We start from the raw sequence: 16,779 nt of genomic DNA, 5'->3' as shown, positions 1-16,779 counted from the left end.
CGGCCCGGGGGGGGGGAAAAAGGTGACATTTCCCCGATAGGAGCCGTTCCCGCCAAAGCCCAACGTCCATCGCTCCTCCTCTCCCGAGCATCGAGGACGGGACAACTGTTCGAGCCAAGCACGGCCAACTAAATATCGGGGTAGACAGGAAAGGTCGGGGGGGTGGGGGGGGTGTGTGGCTACCACCTTGAGCTTCGGGGTAAACCAGGTCTCGGGTTCCTGCTCCCACACACCCCTCTCTTTCCCCCCCCCCCCCCCCCCCCCCAAAGTCTAACCCCCCTCCGAGAGTCTGGCCCGCACCCAAGAGTCTGGACGCCGAGACCGGTGGTGGCTGTGGTTGGACAGTGGGGGGGGGGTGTTGGAGTCGAGCACCTCCCGCGCTCTCGCTCGCCCGCTATCTCGCTCGCCCGCTATCACGCTCGCCCGCCCGCTGCTCGGCTCAGTTGAGGAAGCGACGGCACTTCTTGGCGCCGCAGTTGCAGGGCAGCTTGTTGCTGGCGTCCTCGATGGGGAACTTGTAGTCGTAGGTCAGCTCCTCGCCCCGGTAGATCTTGCGCATGGCGAAGATGACTATGTGTTTCTGGCCCTCCACGTTGATGACCCGGGAGTAGCAGTTGGGCTCGCAGGAGTGGTTGATGAAGCGCGCGGCGTTGCCGTGCATGGTGGCGTCGACCACCTCGAAGTCATCGATGCGGAACATGTAACAGCCGATGCCCTGGGGGGAGAGGGAGGACACGGAGAGAATTACACCCAGTGTAGAAACATTGGGGCAGACATTTCCCCCCCCCCCCCCCACCCCCAAGGCCCTCACCGCCCAGAAAATATCGCTAAGCTTCATGACCTTGATCAGCTCCGCTGGGCAGGGCCACATTGTCCGCATGTCCCCCGCCCCAGACACGGGACTCCCCAAAGCGAGCGCTCTACTCGGAACTCCTTCACGGGCAAACGAGCCAAAGGTGGGCAGAGGAAACGTTACAAGGGACCACCCTCAAAGCCCTCCCTGATAAAGTGCAACATCCTCCACCGACACCTGGGAAGTCCCTGGGTCCAAAGACCAGTCCGCCCTAAGTGGAGGGAGTGCATCCGGGAGGGCGCTGAGCACCTCGAGTCTCGTCGCCGAGAGCGTGCAGAAACCAAGCGCAGGCAGCGGAAGGAGCGTGCGGCAAACCTGTCCCACCCTCCCCTTCCCTCAACGTCTGTCTGTCCCACCCTCCCCTTCCCTCAACGTCTGTCTGTCCCACCCTCCCCTTCCCTCAACGTCTGTCTGTCCCACCCTCCCCTTCCCTCAACGTCTATCTGTCCCACCCTCCCCTTCCCTCAACGTCTATCTATCCCACCCTCCCCTTCCCTCAACGTCTATCTGTCCCACCCTCCCCCTTCCCTCAACGTCTATCTGTCCCACCCTCCCCTTCCCTCAACGTCTATCTGTCCCACCCTCCCCTTCCCTCAACGTCTATCTGTCCCACCCTCCCCTTCCCTCAACGTCGATCTGTCCCACCCTCCCCTTCCCTCAACGTCTATCTGTCCCACCCTCCCCTTCCCTCAACGTCTATCTGTCCCACCCTCCCCTTCCCTCAACGTCTGTCTGTCCCACCCTCCCCTTCCCTCAACGTCGATCTGTCCCACCCTCCCCTTCCCTCAACGTCTATCTGTCCCACCCTCCCCTTCCCTCAACGTCTGTCTGTCCCACCCTCCCCTTCCCTCAACGTCGATCTGTCCCACCCTCCCCTTCCCTCAACGTCTATCTGTCCCACCCTCCCCTTCCCTCAACGTCGATCTGTCCCACCTGTGACAGGGACGGTCGTCGATGTGGAACATGTAGCAATCGATACCCTGGGGCCAGGGGTGTGTGTGTGTGTGTGTGTGGGGGGGGGGGGGGGGGTGGGAGAGAGAGAGAGAGAGAGAGAGAGAGAGAGAGAGAGAGAGAGAGAGAGAGAGAGAGAGAGAGATAGAGAGAGAGAGAATTATTGGGAAAACGTTGGGCCCGTTAGAAGACGAGACCGGGGAATTAGTAAATGGGAAACATGCAGATGGCAGAAACTCTGAACAAATATTTTGCATCAGTCTTTACGGTACAGGACACTAACAATATTCTGACAGTGGATAGTCTAGGGGCTATGGGGGGGAGGAACTGAACACAATCACTAAGGAGGTGGCACTCAGTAAGATAATGGGACTAAAGGCGGCTAAATCCCCTGGACCTGATGGCTTGCATCCTCGGGTCTTGAGAAGTAGAGGTAGGGATAGTGGATGCATTGGTTGTAATTTACCAAAATTTCCTGGATTCTGGGGAGGTCCCAGCAGATTGAAAAACTGCAAATGTAACGCCCCTATTTAAAAAAGGAGGCAGACAAAAAGCAGGAAACTATAGAGCAGTTAGCCTAACATCTGTGGTTGGGAAAATGTTGGAGTCCATTATTAAAGAAGCAGTAGCAGGACATTATGGAAAAGCAAAATTCGGTCAGGCAGAGTCAGCATGGATTTATGAAGGGGAAGTCATGTTTGACAAATTTGCTGGAGTTCTTTGAGGATGTAACGAACAGGATGGATAAAGGGGAACCAGTGGATGTGGTGTATTTGGATTTCCAGAAGGCATTTGACAAGGTGCCACATAAAAGGTTACTGCACAAGATAAAAGTTCACGGGGTTGGGGGTAATATATTAACATGGATAGAGGATTGGCTAACTAACAGAGAACAGAGAGTCGGAATAAATGGTTCATTCTCGGGTTGGCAACCAGTAACTAGTGGGGTGCCGCAGGGATCAGTGCTGGGACCCCAACTATTTACAATCTATATTAACCATTTGGAAGAAGGGACTGAGTGTAACGTAGACAAGTTTGCTGACGATACAAAGATGGGAGGAAAAGCAATGTGTGAGGAGGACACAAAAAATCTGCAAAAGGACATATTCAGGCTAAGTGAGTGGGCAAAAATTGAGTAGATGGAGTATAATGTTGGAAAGTGTGAGGTCATGCACTTTGGCAGAAAAAAATCAAAGAGCAAGTTATTATTTAAATGGAGAAAGATTGCAAAGTGCCGCAATACAGCGGGACCTGGGGGTTACTTGTGCATGAAACACAAAAGGTTAGTATGCAGGTACAGCAAGTGATCAGGAAGGCCAATGAAATCTTGGCCTTTATCGCAAAGGGGATGGAGTATAAAAGCAGGGAAGTCTTGCTCCAGTTATACAGGGTATTGGTGAGACCACACCTGAAGTACTGCGTGCAGTTTTGGTTTCCATATTTACGAAAGGATATACTTGCTTTGGAGGCAGTTCAGAGAAGGTTCACTCGGTTGATTCCGGGGATGAGGGGGTTGACTTATGAGGAAAGGTTGAGGAGGTTGGGCCTCTACTCATTGGAATTCAGAAGAATGAGAGGTGATCTTATCGAAACGTATCAGATTATGAGGGAGCTCGACAAGGTGGATGCAGAGAGGATGTTCCCACTGATGGGGGAGACTAGAACTAGGGGGCATGGTCTTAGAATAAGGGGCCGCCCATTTAAAACTGAGATGAGGAGGAATTTCTTCTCTGAGGGTTGTAAATCTGTGGAATTCTCTGCCCCAGAGAGCTGTGGAAGCCGGGACATTGAATATATTTAAGACAGAAATAGACAGTTTCTTAAACGATGAGTGTAGAAACATAAGAAATTTACAGCGCAGGAGGCCATTCCGTCCCATCGTGTCCAGGCCGGCCGACAAAGAGCCGCACGGCCCTCAGTCAGCAGCCCTGAAGGTTACATATAAACTGATGAACAATGGCGGACAGGTAAAGAGCACCCAGCCCAACCAGTCCGCCCCACACAACTGCGACATCCCCTTACACTGAAACATGCTACACTCCACCTGTGGTCTAACCCAGGTATATGGAGACCAGAACTGTGTACAGTGCTCCAAGTGTGGTCTGATCCAGGTATATGGAGGCCAGAACTGTGCACGGTGCTCCAAGTGTGGTCTAACCCAGGTATATGGAGACCAGAACTGTGCACAGTGCTCCAAGTGTGGACTAACCCAGGTATATGGAGACCAGAACCTTACACTGTGCTCCAAATGTGGTCTAACCCAGGTATATGGAGACCAGAACTGTGCACAGTGCTCCAAGTGTGGTCTAACCCAGGTATATGGAGACCAGAACTGTGCACAGTGCTCCAAGTGTGGTCTAACCCAGGTATATGGAGACCAGAGCTGTGTACGGTGCTCCAAGTGTGGTCTAACCCAGGTATATGGAGACCAGAACCTTACACAGTGCTCCAAGTGTGGTCTAACCCAGGTATATGGAGACCAGAATCTTACACAGTGCTCCAAGTGTGGTCTAACCCAGGTATATGGAGACCAGAACTGTGCACGGTGCTCCAAGTGTGGTCTAACCCAGGTATATGGAGACCAGAACTGTACACAGTGCTCCAAGTGTGGTCTAACCCAGGTATATGGAGACCAGAACTGTGCACGGTGCTCCAAGTGTGGTCTAACCCAGGTATATGGAGACCAGAACTGTGCACAGTGCTCCAAGTGTGGTCTAACCCAGGTATATGGAGACCAGAACTGTGCACAGTGCTCCCAGTGTGGTCTAACCCTGCTTGTCCCTACATGTGCCATAACCTCTCTGCTCTTCAATTCTTCTCGAAATAAGTCTCATCAATACCCCGGGGACAGGCACTGACCCTAAACCCACAAATCAGCGTACCGAGAGGACACGTTTGCTTACCTTGCTATCATAGTATTTTTCCCGCTTGTCCGTCAACACGGAGCGAATGACAATTCCGGAATATTCTATCACCATCTCCCCGGCGTCAATATTCCGTTTACAGAAGAGTCCTCGGCCATGTATTGCTGACCTGCGGAAAGGGAGGGGGAGAGAGTGAGAGTCAGGCATCCTGGGATTGGGGGGGGGGGGGGAGAATTAGAAACTTAGACAATAGATGCAGGAGTAGGCCATTGGGCCCTTCGAGCCTGCACCACCATTCAATATGATCATGGCTGATCATTCACCTCAGTACCCCATTCCTGCCTTCTCTCCACACCCCTTTGATAGGTCCTGACTACACAGTATAAATGCACACGAGGCCCATGCTTGAGAGGTCAGTCTGTGACCAGTCCTTTATTCCATAGCACTCAAGTGATGAAGGTGGGTGGAGCTGACCCTTTTATACCTGAAGGTCCAGGTTAGGAGTGTCTCCCACCTAGTGGTCAGTGTTCTCACGGTGTACAATTTAGGTCAGTTTATACATGGGTTACAATGCTGGTTGAATACATGAAACCGTTGATCCCTTTAGCCGTAGGGGCCATATCTAACTCCCTTTTGAATATATCTAATGAACTGGCTTCAACAACTCTCTGTGGTAGAGAATTCCACAGGTTCACCACTCTCTGGGTGAAGAAGTTTCTCCTCATCTCGGTCCTAAATGGCTTACCCCTTATCCTTAGACTGTGACCCCTGGTTCTGGACTTCCCCAACATCGGGAACATTCTTCCTGCATCTAACCTGTCCAATCCCGTCAGAATTTTATATGTTTCTATGAGATTCCCCCCTCATTCTTCCAAATTCCAGTGAATATAAGCCCAGTCGATCCAGTCTTTCTTCATATGTCAGTCCTGCCATCCCGGGAATCATTCTGGTGAACCTTCGCTGCACTTCCTCAGATTAGGAGACCAAAACTGAACACAATATTCAAGGTGTGGCCTCACCAAGGACTTGAACAACTGCTGCAAGACCTCCCTGCTCCTATACTCAAATCCTCTCGCTATGAAGGCCAACATGCCATTTGCCTTCTTCACCGCCTGCTGTACCTGCATGCCAACTTTCAATGACTGATGTACCGTGACACCCAGGTCTCGTTGCACCTCCCCTTTTCCTAATCTGTCACCATTCAGATAATATTTTGCCTCTCTGTTTTTGCCACCAAAGTGGATAACCTCACATTTATCCACATTATACTGCATCTGCCATGCATTTGCCCACTCACCTAACCTGTCCAAGTCACCCTGCAGCCTCTTAGCATCCTCCTCACAGCTCACACCGCCACCCAGCTTAGTGTCATCTGCAAACTTGGAGATATTACATTGTCCTGTGAGGAGATATTGAGCAGACTAGGCCGATATTCTCTCGAATTTAGAAGAATGAGAGGTGATCTCATTGAAACGTACACAATTCTCACAGGGCTTGACGGGATAGATGCAGGGAGGATGTTTCTAGAACCAGGGGTCACACAGTCTCAGGATAAGGGGTCGGCCATTTAAGACTGAGATGAGGAGAAATTTCTTCACTCATGGGGCTGTAAATAAGAACATAAGAAATAGGAGCAGGAGTCGGCCATTCGGCCCCTCGAGCCTGCTCCACCATTTAATACGACCATGGCTGATCCGATCATGGACTCAGCTCCACTTCCCCGCCCACTCCCCATAACCCTTCACTCCCTTATCGCTCAAAAATCTGTCTATCTCCGCCTTAAATATATTCAATGTCCCAGCCTCCACAGCTCTCTGAGGCAGAGAATTCCACAGATTTACAACCCTCAGAAGAAATTCCTCCTCATGTCCGTTTTAAATGGGCGGCCCCTTATTCTAAGATTATGCCCCCTAGTTCTAGTCTCCCCCATTAGTGGAAACACCCTCTCGTTGGAACTCTCTGCCGCAGAGGGCTGTGGAGGCTCAGTCATTGAGTATATTCAAGGCTGAGATTGACAGATTTTTGGATATTAAGGGAATCGAGGGATCGGGCGGGAAAGTGGAGTTGAGGTCGAAGATCAGCTTGAATGGCCGAGCAGACTCGAGGGGCCGAATGGCCGACTCCTGCTCCTAATTCGTATGTTCTTATCCCATTAACGATGCAAGCACACTCTAACCACACAGATCTGCTTGTACAGGCTTCCAGAGAGTATCACAGAACGTTATCTCCTCTCTCCAAGTACTGGGAGTGTGGGCTTTTAAAAAATACATTCACGAGATGTGGGCATCGCTGGCAAGGTCGGCATTTATTGCCCATCCCTAATTGCCCCTTGAGAAGGTGGGGGTGAGCCGCCTTCTTGAACCGCTGCAGTCCGTGTGGTGAAGGTGCTCCCACAGTGCTGTTAGGGAGGGAGTTCCGGGATTGTGACCCAGCGACGATGAAGGAATGGCCGATATATTTCCAAGTCGAGGGATGGTGTGTGTGTGACTGGGAGGGGAACGTGGAGGGGGTGGTGTTCCCATGGACCTGCTGCCCTTGTCCTTCGAGGCGGGTAGAGGTCGCGGGTTTGGGAGGTGCTGCCGAAGAAGCCTTGGCGAGTTGCCGCGGTGCATCTTGTAGACGGTGCACACTGCAGCCACGGTGCGCCGGTGGTGGAGGGAGCGAGTGTTGGAGGTGGTGGAGGGAGCGAGTGTTGGAGGTGGTGGAGGGAGCGAGTGTTGGAGGTGGTGGAGGGAGCGAGTGTTGGAGGTGGTGGAGGGAGCGAGTGTTGGAGGTGGTGGAGGGAGCGAGTGTTGGAGGTGGTGGAGGGAGCGAGTGTTGGAGGTGGTGGAGGGAGCGAGTGTTGGAGGTGGTGGAGGGAGCGAGTGTTGGAGGTGGTGGAGGGAGCGAGTGTTGGAGGTGGTGGAGGGAGCGAGTGTTGGAGGTGGTGGAGGGAGTGAGTGTTGGAGGTGGTGGAGGGAGTGAGTGTTGGAGGTGGTGGAGGGAGTGAGTGTTGGAGGTGGTGGGGAGCGTGGCCCATCGAGTGGCTGCTTTGTCCTGGATGGTGTTGAGCTTCTCGAGTGTTTGTTGGAGCTGCACCATCCAGGCAAGTGGGGAGTGTTCCCTCACCCTCCTGACTGGTGTCTTGTCGATGGTGGAGAGGCTTTGGGGAGTCAGGAGGTGAGACACTCGCAGAATACCCACCTCTGACCCGCTCTGTGCAGATCTGTGGGGAGGAGGACACACATTGACCAAAGGGACCCCCAACCATCCAATGGAAGAAACACTTGCTCTCTCGGTCAGTACTGGGACTGTGCACTGGGGGAGAGGGGCAGATACTAACCTGTAGACACCCACTGCTTCTTTGGAAGTTTTCTTCAAGTGCCTGAACCTCATGGCCATCGGAAGGTCCATGCTGGTCGCCCGCCTATTGTCAGAAACAAAAAATACAACCAGCATTTCACCAGCGATCTCCCCTTTTCACCGCCCCCCCCGCAACGCCCCTCCGTCTCAAGCTGCACCCCATTGGCTCCCGCCCCTCCAACAGTGCGGGGCTCCCTCCGACAGAGCGGTGCTCCCTCAGTACTGCCCCTCCGACAGTGCGGTGCTTCCTCAGTACTGCCCCTCCGACAGTGCGGTGCTCCCTCAGTACTGCCCCTCCGACAGTGCGGTGCTTCCTCAGTACTGCCCCTCCGACAGTGCGGTGCTCCCTCAGTACTGCCCCTCCGACAGTGCGGCACTCCCTCAGTACTGCCCCTCCGACAGTGCGGCGCTCCCTCAGTACTGCCCCTCCGACAGTGCGGCGCTCCCTCAGTACTGCCCCTCCAACAGTGCGGCACTCCCTCAGTACTGCCCCTCCGACAGTGCGGTGCTCCCTCAGTACTGCCCCTCCGACAGTGCAGCACTCCCTCAGTACTGCCCCTCCGACACTGCGGTGCTCCCTCGGTACTGCCCCTCCGACAGTGCAGCACTCTCAGTACTGCCCCCCCGATAGTGCGGCGCTCCCTCAGTACTGCCCCTCCGACAGTGCGGCGCTCCCTCAGTACTGCCCCTCCGACAGTGCGGCACTCCCTCAGTACTGCCCCTCCGACAGTGCGGCACTCCCTCAGTACTGCCCCTCCGACAGTGCGGCACTCCCTCAGTACTGCCCCTCCGACAGTGCGGTGCTCCCTCAGTACTGCCCCTCCGACAGTGCGGAGCTCCCTCAGTACTGCCCCTCCGACAGTGCGGTGCTCCCTCAGTACTGCCCCTCCGACAGTGCGGTGCTCCCTCAGTACTGCCCCTCCCACAGTGCGGTGCTCCCTCAGTACTGCCCCTCCCACAGTGCGGTGCTCCCTCAGTACTGCCCCTCCCACAGTGCGGTGCTCCCTCAGTACTGCCCCTCCCACAGTGCGGTGCTCCCTCAGTACTGCCCCTCCGACAGTGCGGTGCTCCCTCAGTACTGGCACATTATACAATCTTGGTGTCGGTCGTAAAGAGATTTTCGAAGGGCCAGCAGTATTGCGGCAAACTCAAGACTGTACCTGGCTGACTTTAGATGGACCTCATCTTCCTCTTCATCAATGAACCCGTATTCCGGCAGCTTCCGATGGCGGGATGCCAGAAAATTGAACATATCAAACGTCGATTTGCTGCACGATAGAAAATAAAGGGGTCAGGAATTGGGAACAGAAGACACAGACCCGTGTCCAGTCACCGTGCGGGGGAATCACACAGACACAGACCCGTGTCCAGTCACCGTGCGGGGGAATCACAGACACAGACCCACGTCCCGTCACCGTGCGGGGGGAATCACAGACACAGACCCGTGTCCCCTCACCATGCGGGGGGAATCACACAGACACAGACCCGTGTCCCGTCACCGTGCGGGGGGAATCACACAGACACAGACCCGTGTCCCGTCACCGTGCGGGGGAATCACACAGACACAGACCCGCGTCCCGTCACCGTGCGGGGGGAATCACAGACACAGACCCACGTCCTGTCACCGTGCGGGGGAATCACAGACACAGACCCGTGTCCCCTCACCATGCGGGGGGAATCACACAGACACAGACCCGTGTCCCGTCACCGTGCGGGGGGAATCACACAGACACAGACCCGTGTCCCGTCACCGTGCGGGGGAATCACACAGACACAGACCCGCGTCCCGTCACCGTGCGGGGGGAATCACAGACACAGACCCACGTCCCGTCACCGTGCGGGGGGAATCACACAGACACAGACCCACGTCCCGTCACCGTGCGGGGGGAATCACACAGACACAGACCCACGTCCCGTCACCGTGCGGGGGAATCACAGGCACAGACCCACGTCCCGTTACCGTGCGGGGGAATCACAGACACAGACCCGTGTCCCCTCACCGTGCGGGGGAATCACAGACACAGACCCACGTCCCGTCACCGTGCGGGGAATCACACAGACACAGACCCACGTCCCGTCACCGTGCGGGGGAAATCACAGACACAGACCAATGTCCTGTCACCGTGCGGGGGAATCACGCAGACACAGACCCACGTCCCCTCACCGTGCGGGGGGAATCACACAGACACAGACCCACGTCCCGTCACCGTGCGGGGAATCACACAGACACAGACCCGTGTCCCGTCACCGTGCGGGGGGAATCACAGACACAGACCCACGTCCCGTCACCGTGCGGGGGGAATCACAGACACAGACCCGTGTCCCGTCACCGTGCGGGGGGAATCACAGACACAGACCCACGTCCCGTCACCGTGCGGGGGGGAATCACAGACACAGACCCACGTCCCGTCACCGTGCGGGGGGAATCACAGACACAGACCCACGTCCCGTCACCGTGCGGGGGAATCACAGACACAGACCCACGTCCCGTCACCGTGCGGGGGGAATCACACAGACACAGACCCACGTCCCGTCACCGTGCGGGGGAATCACAGACACAGACCCGTGTCCCGTCACCGTGCGGGGGGAATCACAGACACAGACCCACGTCCCGTCACCGTGCGGGGGGAATCACACAGACACAGACCCGTGTCCCGTCACCGTGCGGGGGAATCACAGACACAGACCCGTGTCCCGTCACCGTGCGGGGGGAATCACAGACACAGACCCACGTCCCGTCACCGTGCGGGGGGAATCACACAGACACAGACCCGTGTCCCGTCACCGTGCGGGGGGAATCACACAGACACAGACCCGTGTCCCGTCACCGTGCGGGGGGAATCACACAGACACAGACCCACGTCCCGTCACCGTGCGGGGGGAATCACACAGACACAGACCCATGTCCCTCACCGTGCGGGGGAATCACACAGACACAGACCCGTGTCCCGTCACCGTGCGGGGGGAATCACACAGACACAGACCCGTGTCCCGTCACCGTTCGGGGGGAATCACACAGACACAGACCCACGTCCCGTCACCGTGCGGGGAATCACAGACACAGACCCGTGTCCCGTCACCGTGCGGGGGGAATCACACAGACACAGACCCACGTCCCGTCACCGTGCGGGGAATCACAGACACAGACCCGTGTCCCGTCACCGTGCGGGGGAATCACACAGACACAGACCCACGTCCCGTCACCGTGCGGGGGGAATCACAGACACAGACCCGTGTCCCGTCACCGTGCGGGGGAATCACAGACACAGACCCACGTCCCGTCACCGTGCGGGGGAATCACACAGACACAGACCCGTGTCCCGTCACCGTGCGGGGGAATCACAGACACAGACCCAAGTCCCGTCACCGTGCGGGGGGAATCACAGACACAGACCCACGTCCCGTCACCGTGCGGGGAATCACACAGACACAGACCCACGTCCCGTCACCGTGCGGGGAATCACACAGACACAGACCCGCGTCCCGTCACCGTGCGGGGAATCACAGACACAGACCCACGTCCCGTCACCGTGCGGGGGAATCACACAGACACAGACCCGTGTCCCGTCACCGTGCGGGGGGAATCACAGACACAGACCCACGTCCCGTCACCGTGCGGGGGAATCACACAGACACAGACCCACGTCCCGTCACCGTGCGGGGGAATCACACAGACACAGACCCGTGTCCCGTCACCGTGCGGGGGAATCACACAGACACAGACCCACGTCCCGTCACCGTGCGGGGGAATCACACAGACACAGACCCGCGTCCCGTCACCGTGCGGGGAATCACAGACACAGACCCACGTCCCGTCACCGTGCGGGGGGAATCACAGACACAGACCCACGTCCCGTCACCGTGCGGGGGAATCACACAGACACAGACCCACGTCCCGTCACCGTGCGGGGGAATCACACAGACAGAGACCCACGTCCCGTCACCGTGCGGGGGGAATCACAGACACAGACCCAGGTCCCGTCACCGTGCGGGGGGAATCACACAGACACAGACCCACGTCCCGTCACCGTGCGGGGGAATCACACAGACACAGACCCACGTCCCGTCACCGTGCGGGGGAATCACACAGACACAGACCCGTGTCCCGTCACCGTGCGGGGGAATCACACAGACACAGACCCGTGTCCCGTCACCGTGCGGGGGAATCACAGACACAGACCCACGTCCCGTCACCGTGCGGGGGAATCACAGACACAGACCCGTGTCCCGTCACCGTGCGGGGGGAATCACACAGACACAGACCCGTGTCCCGTCACCGTGCGGGGGAATCACAGACACAGACCCACGTCCCGACACCGTGCGGGGGAATCACACAGACACAGACCCGTGTCCCGTCACCGTGCGGGGGAATCACACAGACACAGACCCGTGTCCCGTCACCGTGCGGGGGAATCACACAGACACAGACCCGCGTCCCGTCACCGTGCGGGGGGAATCACAGACACAGACCCACGTCCCGTCACCGTGCGGGGAATCACACAGACACAGACCCGTGTCCCGTCACCGTGCGGGGGGAATCACACAGACACAGAACCACGTCCCGTCACCGTGCGGGGGGAATCACAGACACAGACCCGTGTCCCATCACCGTGCGGGGGAATCACAGACACAGACCCGTGTCCCGTCACCGTGCGGGGGGAATCACACAGACACAGACCCACGTCCCGTCACCGTGCGGGGGGAATCACAGACACAGACCCGTGTCCCGTCACCGTGCGGGGGGAATCACAGACACAGACCCGTGTCCCGTCACCGTGCGGGGGGAATCACAGACACAGACCCGTGTCCCGTCACCGTGCGGGGGAATCACAGACACAGACCCGTGTCCCATCACCGTGCGGGGGGAATCACAGACACAGACCCGTGTCCGTCACCGTGCGGGGGGAATCACAGACACAGACCCGTGTCCCGTCACCGTGCGGGGGAATCACACAGACACAGACCCACGTCCCGTCACCGTGCGGGGGGAATCACAGACACAGACCCGTGTCCCGTCACCGTGCGGGGAATCACACAGACACAGACCCACGTCCCGTCACCGTGCGGGGAATCACACAGACACAGACCCGCGTCCCGTCACCGTGCGGGGGAATCACACAGACACAGACCCACGTCCCGTCACCCGTGCGGGGAATCACAGACACAGACCCACGTCCCGTCACCGTGCGGGGGGAATCACACAGACACAGACCCGTGTCCCGTCACCGTGCGGGGAATCACAGACACAGACCCGTGTCCCGTCACCGTGCGGGGGAATCACACAGACACAGACCCACGTCCCGTCACCGTGCGGGGGGAATCACAGACACAGACCCACGTCCCGTCACCGTGCGGGGGAATCACACAGACACAGACCCACGTCCCGTCACCGTGCGGGGGGAATCACACAGACACAGACCCACGTCCCGTCACCGTGCGGGGGAATCACACAGACACAGACCCACGTCCCGTCACCGTGCGGGGGGAATCACACAGACACAGACCCGTGTCCCGTCACCGTGCGGGGAATCACAGACACAGACCCACGTCCCGTCACCGTGCGGGGGAATCACACAGACACAGACCCGTGTCCCGTCACCGTGCGGGGGAATCACAGACACAGACCCGTGTCCCGTCACCGTGCGGGGAATCACAGACACAGACCCACGTCCCGTCACCGTGCGGGGGGAATCACACAGACACAGACCCACGTCCCGTCACCGTGCGGGGGGAATCACACAGACACAGACCCACGTCCCGTCACCGTGCGGGGAATCACACAGACACAGACCCACGTCCCGTCACCGTGCGGGGTAATCACACAGACACAGACCCACGTCCCGTCACCGTGCGGGGATCACAGACACAGACCCACGTCCCCGTCACCGTGCGGGGGGAATCACACAGACACAGACCCGTGTCCCGTCACCGTGCGGGGGAATCACAGACACAGACCCGTGTCCCGTCACCGTGCGGGGGGAATCACACAGACACAGACCCCACGTCCCGTCACCGTGCGGGGGGAATCACAGACACAGACCCACGTCCCGTCACCGTACGGGGGAATCACACAGACACAGACCCGTGTCCCGTCACCGTGCGGGGGAATCACACAGACACAGACCCACGTCCCGTCACCGTGCGGGGAATCACAGACACAGACCCACGTCCCGTCACCATGGCGGGGAATCACACAGACACAGACCCACGTCCCGTCACCGTGCGGGGGAATCACACAGACACAGACCCACGTCCCGTCACCGTGCGGGGGAATCACACAGACACAGACCCGTGTCCCGTCACCGTACGGGGGAATCACACAGACACAGACCCACGTCCCGTCACCGTGCGGGGGGAATCACAGACACAGACCCACGTCCCGTCACCGTGCGGGGGGAATCACACAGACACAGTCCCACGTCCCGTCACCGTGCGGGGGGAATCACACAGACACAGACCCACGTCCCGTCACCGTGCGGGGAATCACACAGACACAGACCCACGTCCCGTCACCGTGCGGGGGGAATCACAGACACAGACCCACGTCCCGTCACCGTGCGGGGGGAATCACAGACACAGACCCGTGTCCCGTCACCGTGCGGGGGGAATCACACAGACACAGACCCGCGTCCCGTCACCGTGCGGGGGGAATCACAGACACAGACCCACGTCCCGTCACCGTGCGGGGAATCACACAGACACAGACCCACGTCCCGTCACCGTGCGGGGGGAATCACACAGACACAGACCCACGTCCCGTCACCGTGCGGGGGGAATCACACAGACACAGACCCACGTCCGTCACCGTGCGGGGGAATCACACAGACACAGACCCACGTCCCGTCACCGGGCGGGGGGAATCACAGACACAGACCCACGTCCCGTCACCGTGCGGGGAGAGTTACCGCAGTCCCAACAATGGGGCGCGACACAGTTCACACCTCACCTGCTCCCGATTTCGGCCCGGACACAGCCGTGGGGGTTGAGGGGGGGCTCTTCGACCTTGGCGTGCTTGTGGAAGCGGAACTTGTACTTGCGGCAGTGCCGTGCCCCGAACAGCTGCTCGACGAGGAAGAGCACAGGGTCGTGTGTCAGCCCGAGGCACCGGGGCCCGTCATCCCTGGAACACAGCACGGTCAGTGAGGGGGGGGGGATCACACAGCACGGTCAGTGAGGGGGGGGGGATCACACACAGCACGGTCAGTGAGGGGGGGGTCACACACAGCACGGTCAGTGAGGGGGGGGGGGGATCACACAGCACGGTCAGTGAGGGGGGGTCACACACAGCACGGTCAGTGAGGGGGGGGGGATATCACACACAGCACGGTCAGTGAGGGGGGGGATCACACACACAGCACGGTCAGTGAGGGGGGGGATCACACAGCACGGTCAGTGAGGGGGGGATCACACAGCACGGTCAGTGAGGGGGGGGGATCTCACAGCACGGTCAGTGAGGGGGGGGATCACACACAGCACGGTCAGTGAGGGGGGGATCACACACAGCACGGTCAGTGAGGGGGGGGATCACACAGCACGGTCAGTGAGGGGGGGGATCACACACAGCACGGTCAGTGAGGGGGGGGATCACACAGCACGGTCAGTGAGGGGGGGGGGGGGATCACACAGCACGGTCAGTGAGGGGGGGGGGATCACACAGCACGGTCAGTGAGGGGGGGATCACACACAGCACGGTCAGTGAGGGGGGGGGGGGATCACAGCACGGTCAGTGAGGGGGGGGATCACACACAGCTGGGGGAGGGGGATCACACAGCACGGTCAGTGAGGGGGGGGGATCACACAGCACGGTCAGTGAGGGGGGGGATCACACAGCACGGTCAGTGAGGGGGGGGGGGGATCACACAGCACGGTCAGTGAGGGGGGGGATCACACAGCACGGTCAGTGAGGGGGGGGATCACACAGCACGGTCAGTGAGGGGGGGGGGATCACACAGCACGGTCAGTGAGGGGGGGGGGGATCACACAGCACGGTCAGTGAGGGGGGGATCTCACACAGCACGGTCAGTGAGAGGGGGGGGGGGGATCACACACAGCACGGTCAGTGAGAGGGGGGGGGGGGATCACACACAGCACGGTCAGTGGGGGAGGGGGATCACACAGCACGGTCAGGTGGGGGGGGGGGATCACAGCACGGTCAGTGAGGGGGGGGGATCACACACAGCTGGGGGAGGGGGATCACACAGCACGGTCAGTGAGGGGGGGGGATCACACACAGCTGGGGGAGGGGGGATATCACCAACAACAGCTGGACACACAGCTGGGGGAGGGGGGGGGGATCACACACAGCTGGGGGAGGGGGATATCACACACAGCTGGGGGAGGGGGATCACACACAGCTGGGGGAGGGGGATCACACACAGCTGGGGGAGGGGGGGATATCACACACAGCTGGGGGAGGGGGATCACACACAGCTGGGGGAGGGGGGGATATCACACACAGCTGGGGGAGGGGGATCACACACAGCTGGGGGAGGGGGGGATATCACACACAGCTGGGGGAGGGGGATCACACACAGCTGGGGGAGGGGGATCACACACAGCTGGGGGAGGGGGATATCACACACAGCTGGGGGAGGGGGATCACACACAGCTGGGGGAGGGGGGGATCACACACAGCTGGGGGAGGGGGATCACACACAGCTGGGGGAGGGGGATATCACACACAGCTGGGGGAGGGGGATATCACACACAGCTGGGGGAGGGGGATCACACACAGCTGGGGGAGGGGGATCACACACAGCTGGGGGAGGG

At 58.9% G+C, this 16,779-nt stretch overlaps 2 protein-coding genes across 2 annotated transcripts in view; both read right to left on the bottom strand.

Moving 5' to 3' along the window:
• Window positions 1-6: 6 nt before the first annotated feature.
• Window positions 7-15,038, bottom strand: LOC139250205 (histone-lysine N-methyltransferase 2B-like). Its single transcript, XM_070872700.1, has 5 exons — window positions 14,957-15,038; window positions 9,171-9,278; window positions 7,991-8,074; window positions 4,708-4,837; window positions 7-715 (listed from the first exon to the last, which is right to left on the bottom strand). The coding sequence occupies exons 2-5, from the start codon at window positions 9,260-9,262 to the stop codon at window positions 440-442; spliced, it is 582 nt and encodes a 193-aa protein (XP_070728801.1). The 5' UTR covers window positions 9,263-9,278; window positions 14,957-15,038; the 3' UTR covers window positions 7-439.
• Window positions 15,010-16,779, bottom strand: part of LOC139250204 (histone-lysine N-methyltransferase 2B-like) — a 44,316-nt gene continuing 42,546 nt past the window's right edge. Inside the window, exon 8 of the mRNA XM_070872698.1 lies at window positions 15,010-15,130. Within this exon, the coding sequence (XP_070728799.1) occupies window positions 15,102-15,130 (29 nt within the window). The 3' untranslated portion in view covers window positions 15,010-15,101. The remainder of the gene's footprint in view (window positions 15,131-16,779) is intronic.

This window comes from Pristiophorus japonicus, unplaced genomic scaffold, assembly GCF_044704955.1.
Source record: "Pristiophorus japonicus isolate sPriJap1 unplaced genomic scaffold, sPriJap1.hap1 HAP1_SCAFFOLD_350, whole genome shotgun sequence".
NCBI classification, from domain to species: Eukaryota; Metazoa; Chordata; class Chondrichthyes; family Pristiophoridae; genus Pristiophorus; species Pristiophorus japonicus.
The sequence above is the reverse complement of the archived record's forward strand: the minus strand, read 5'-3'. Positions and strand labels throughout refer to the sequence as shown.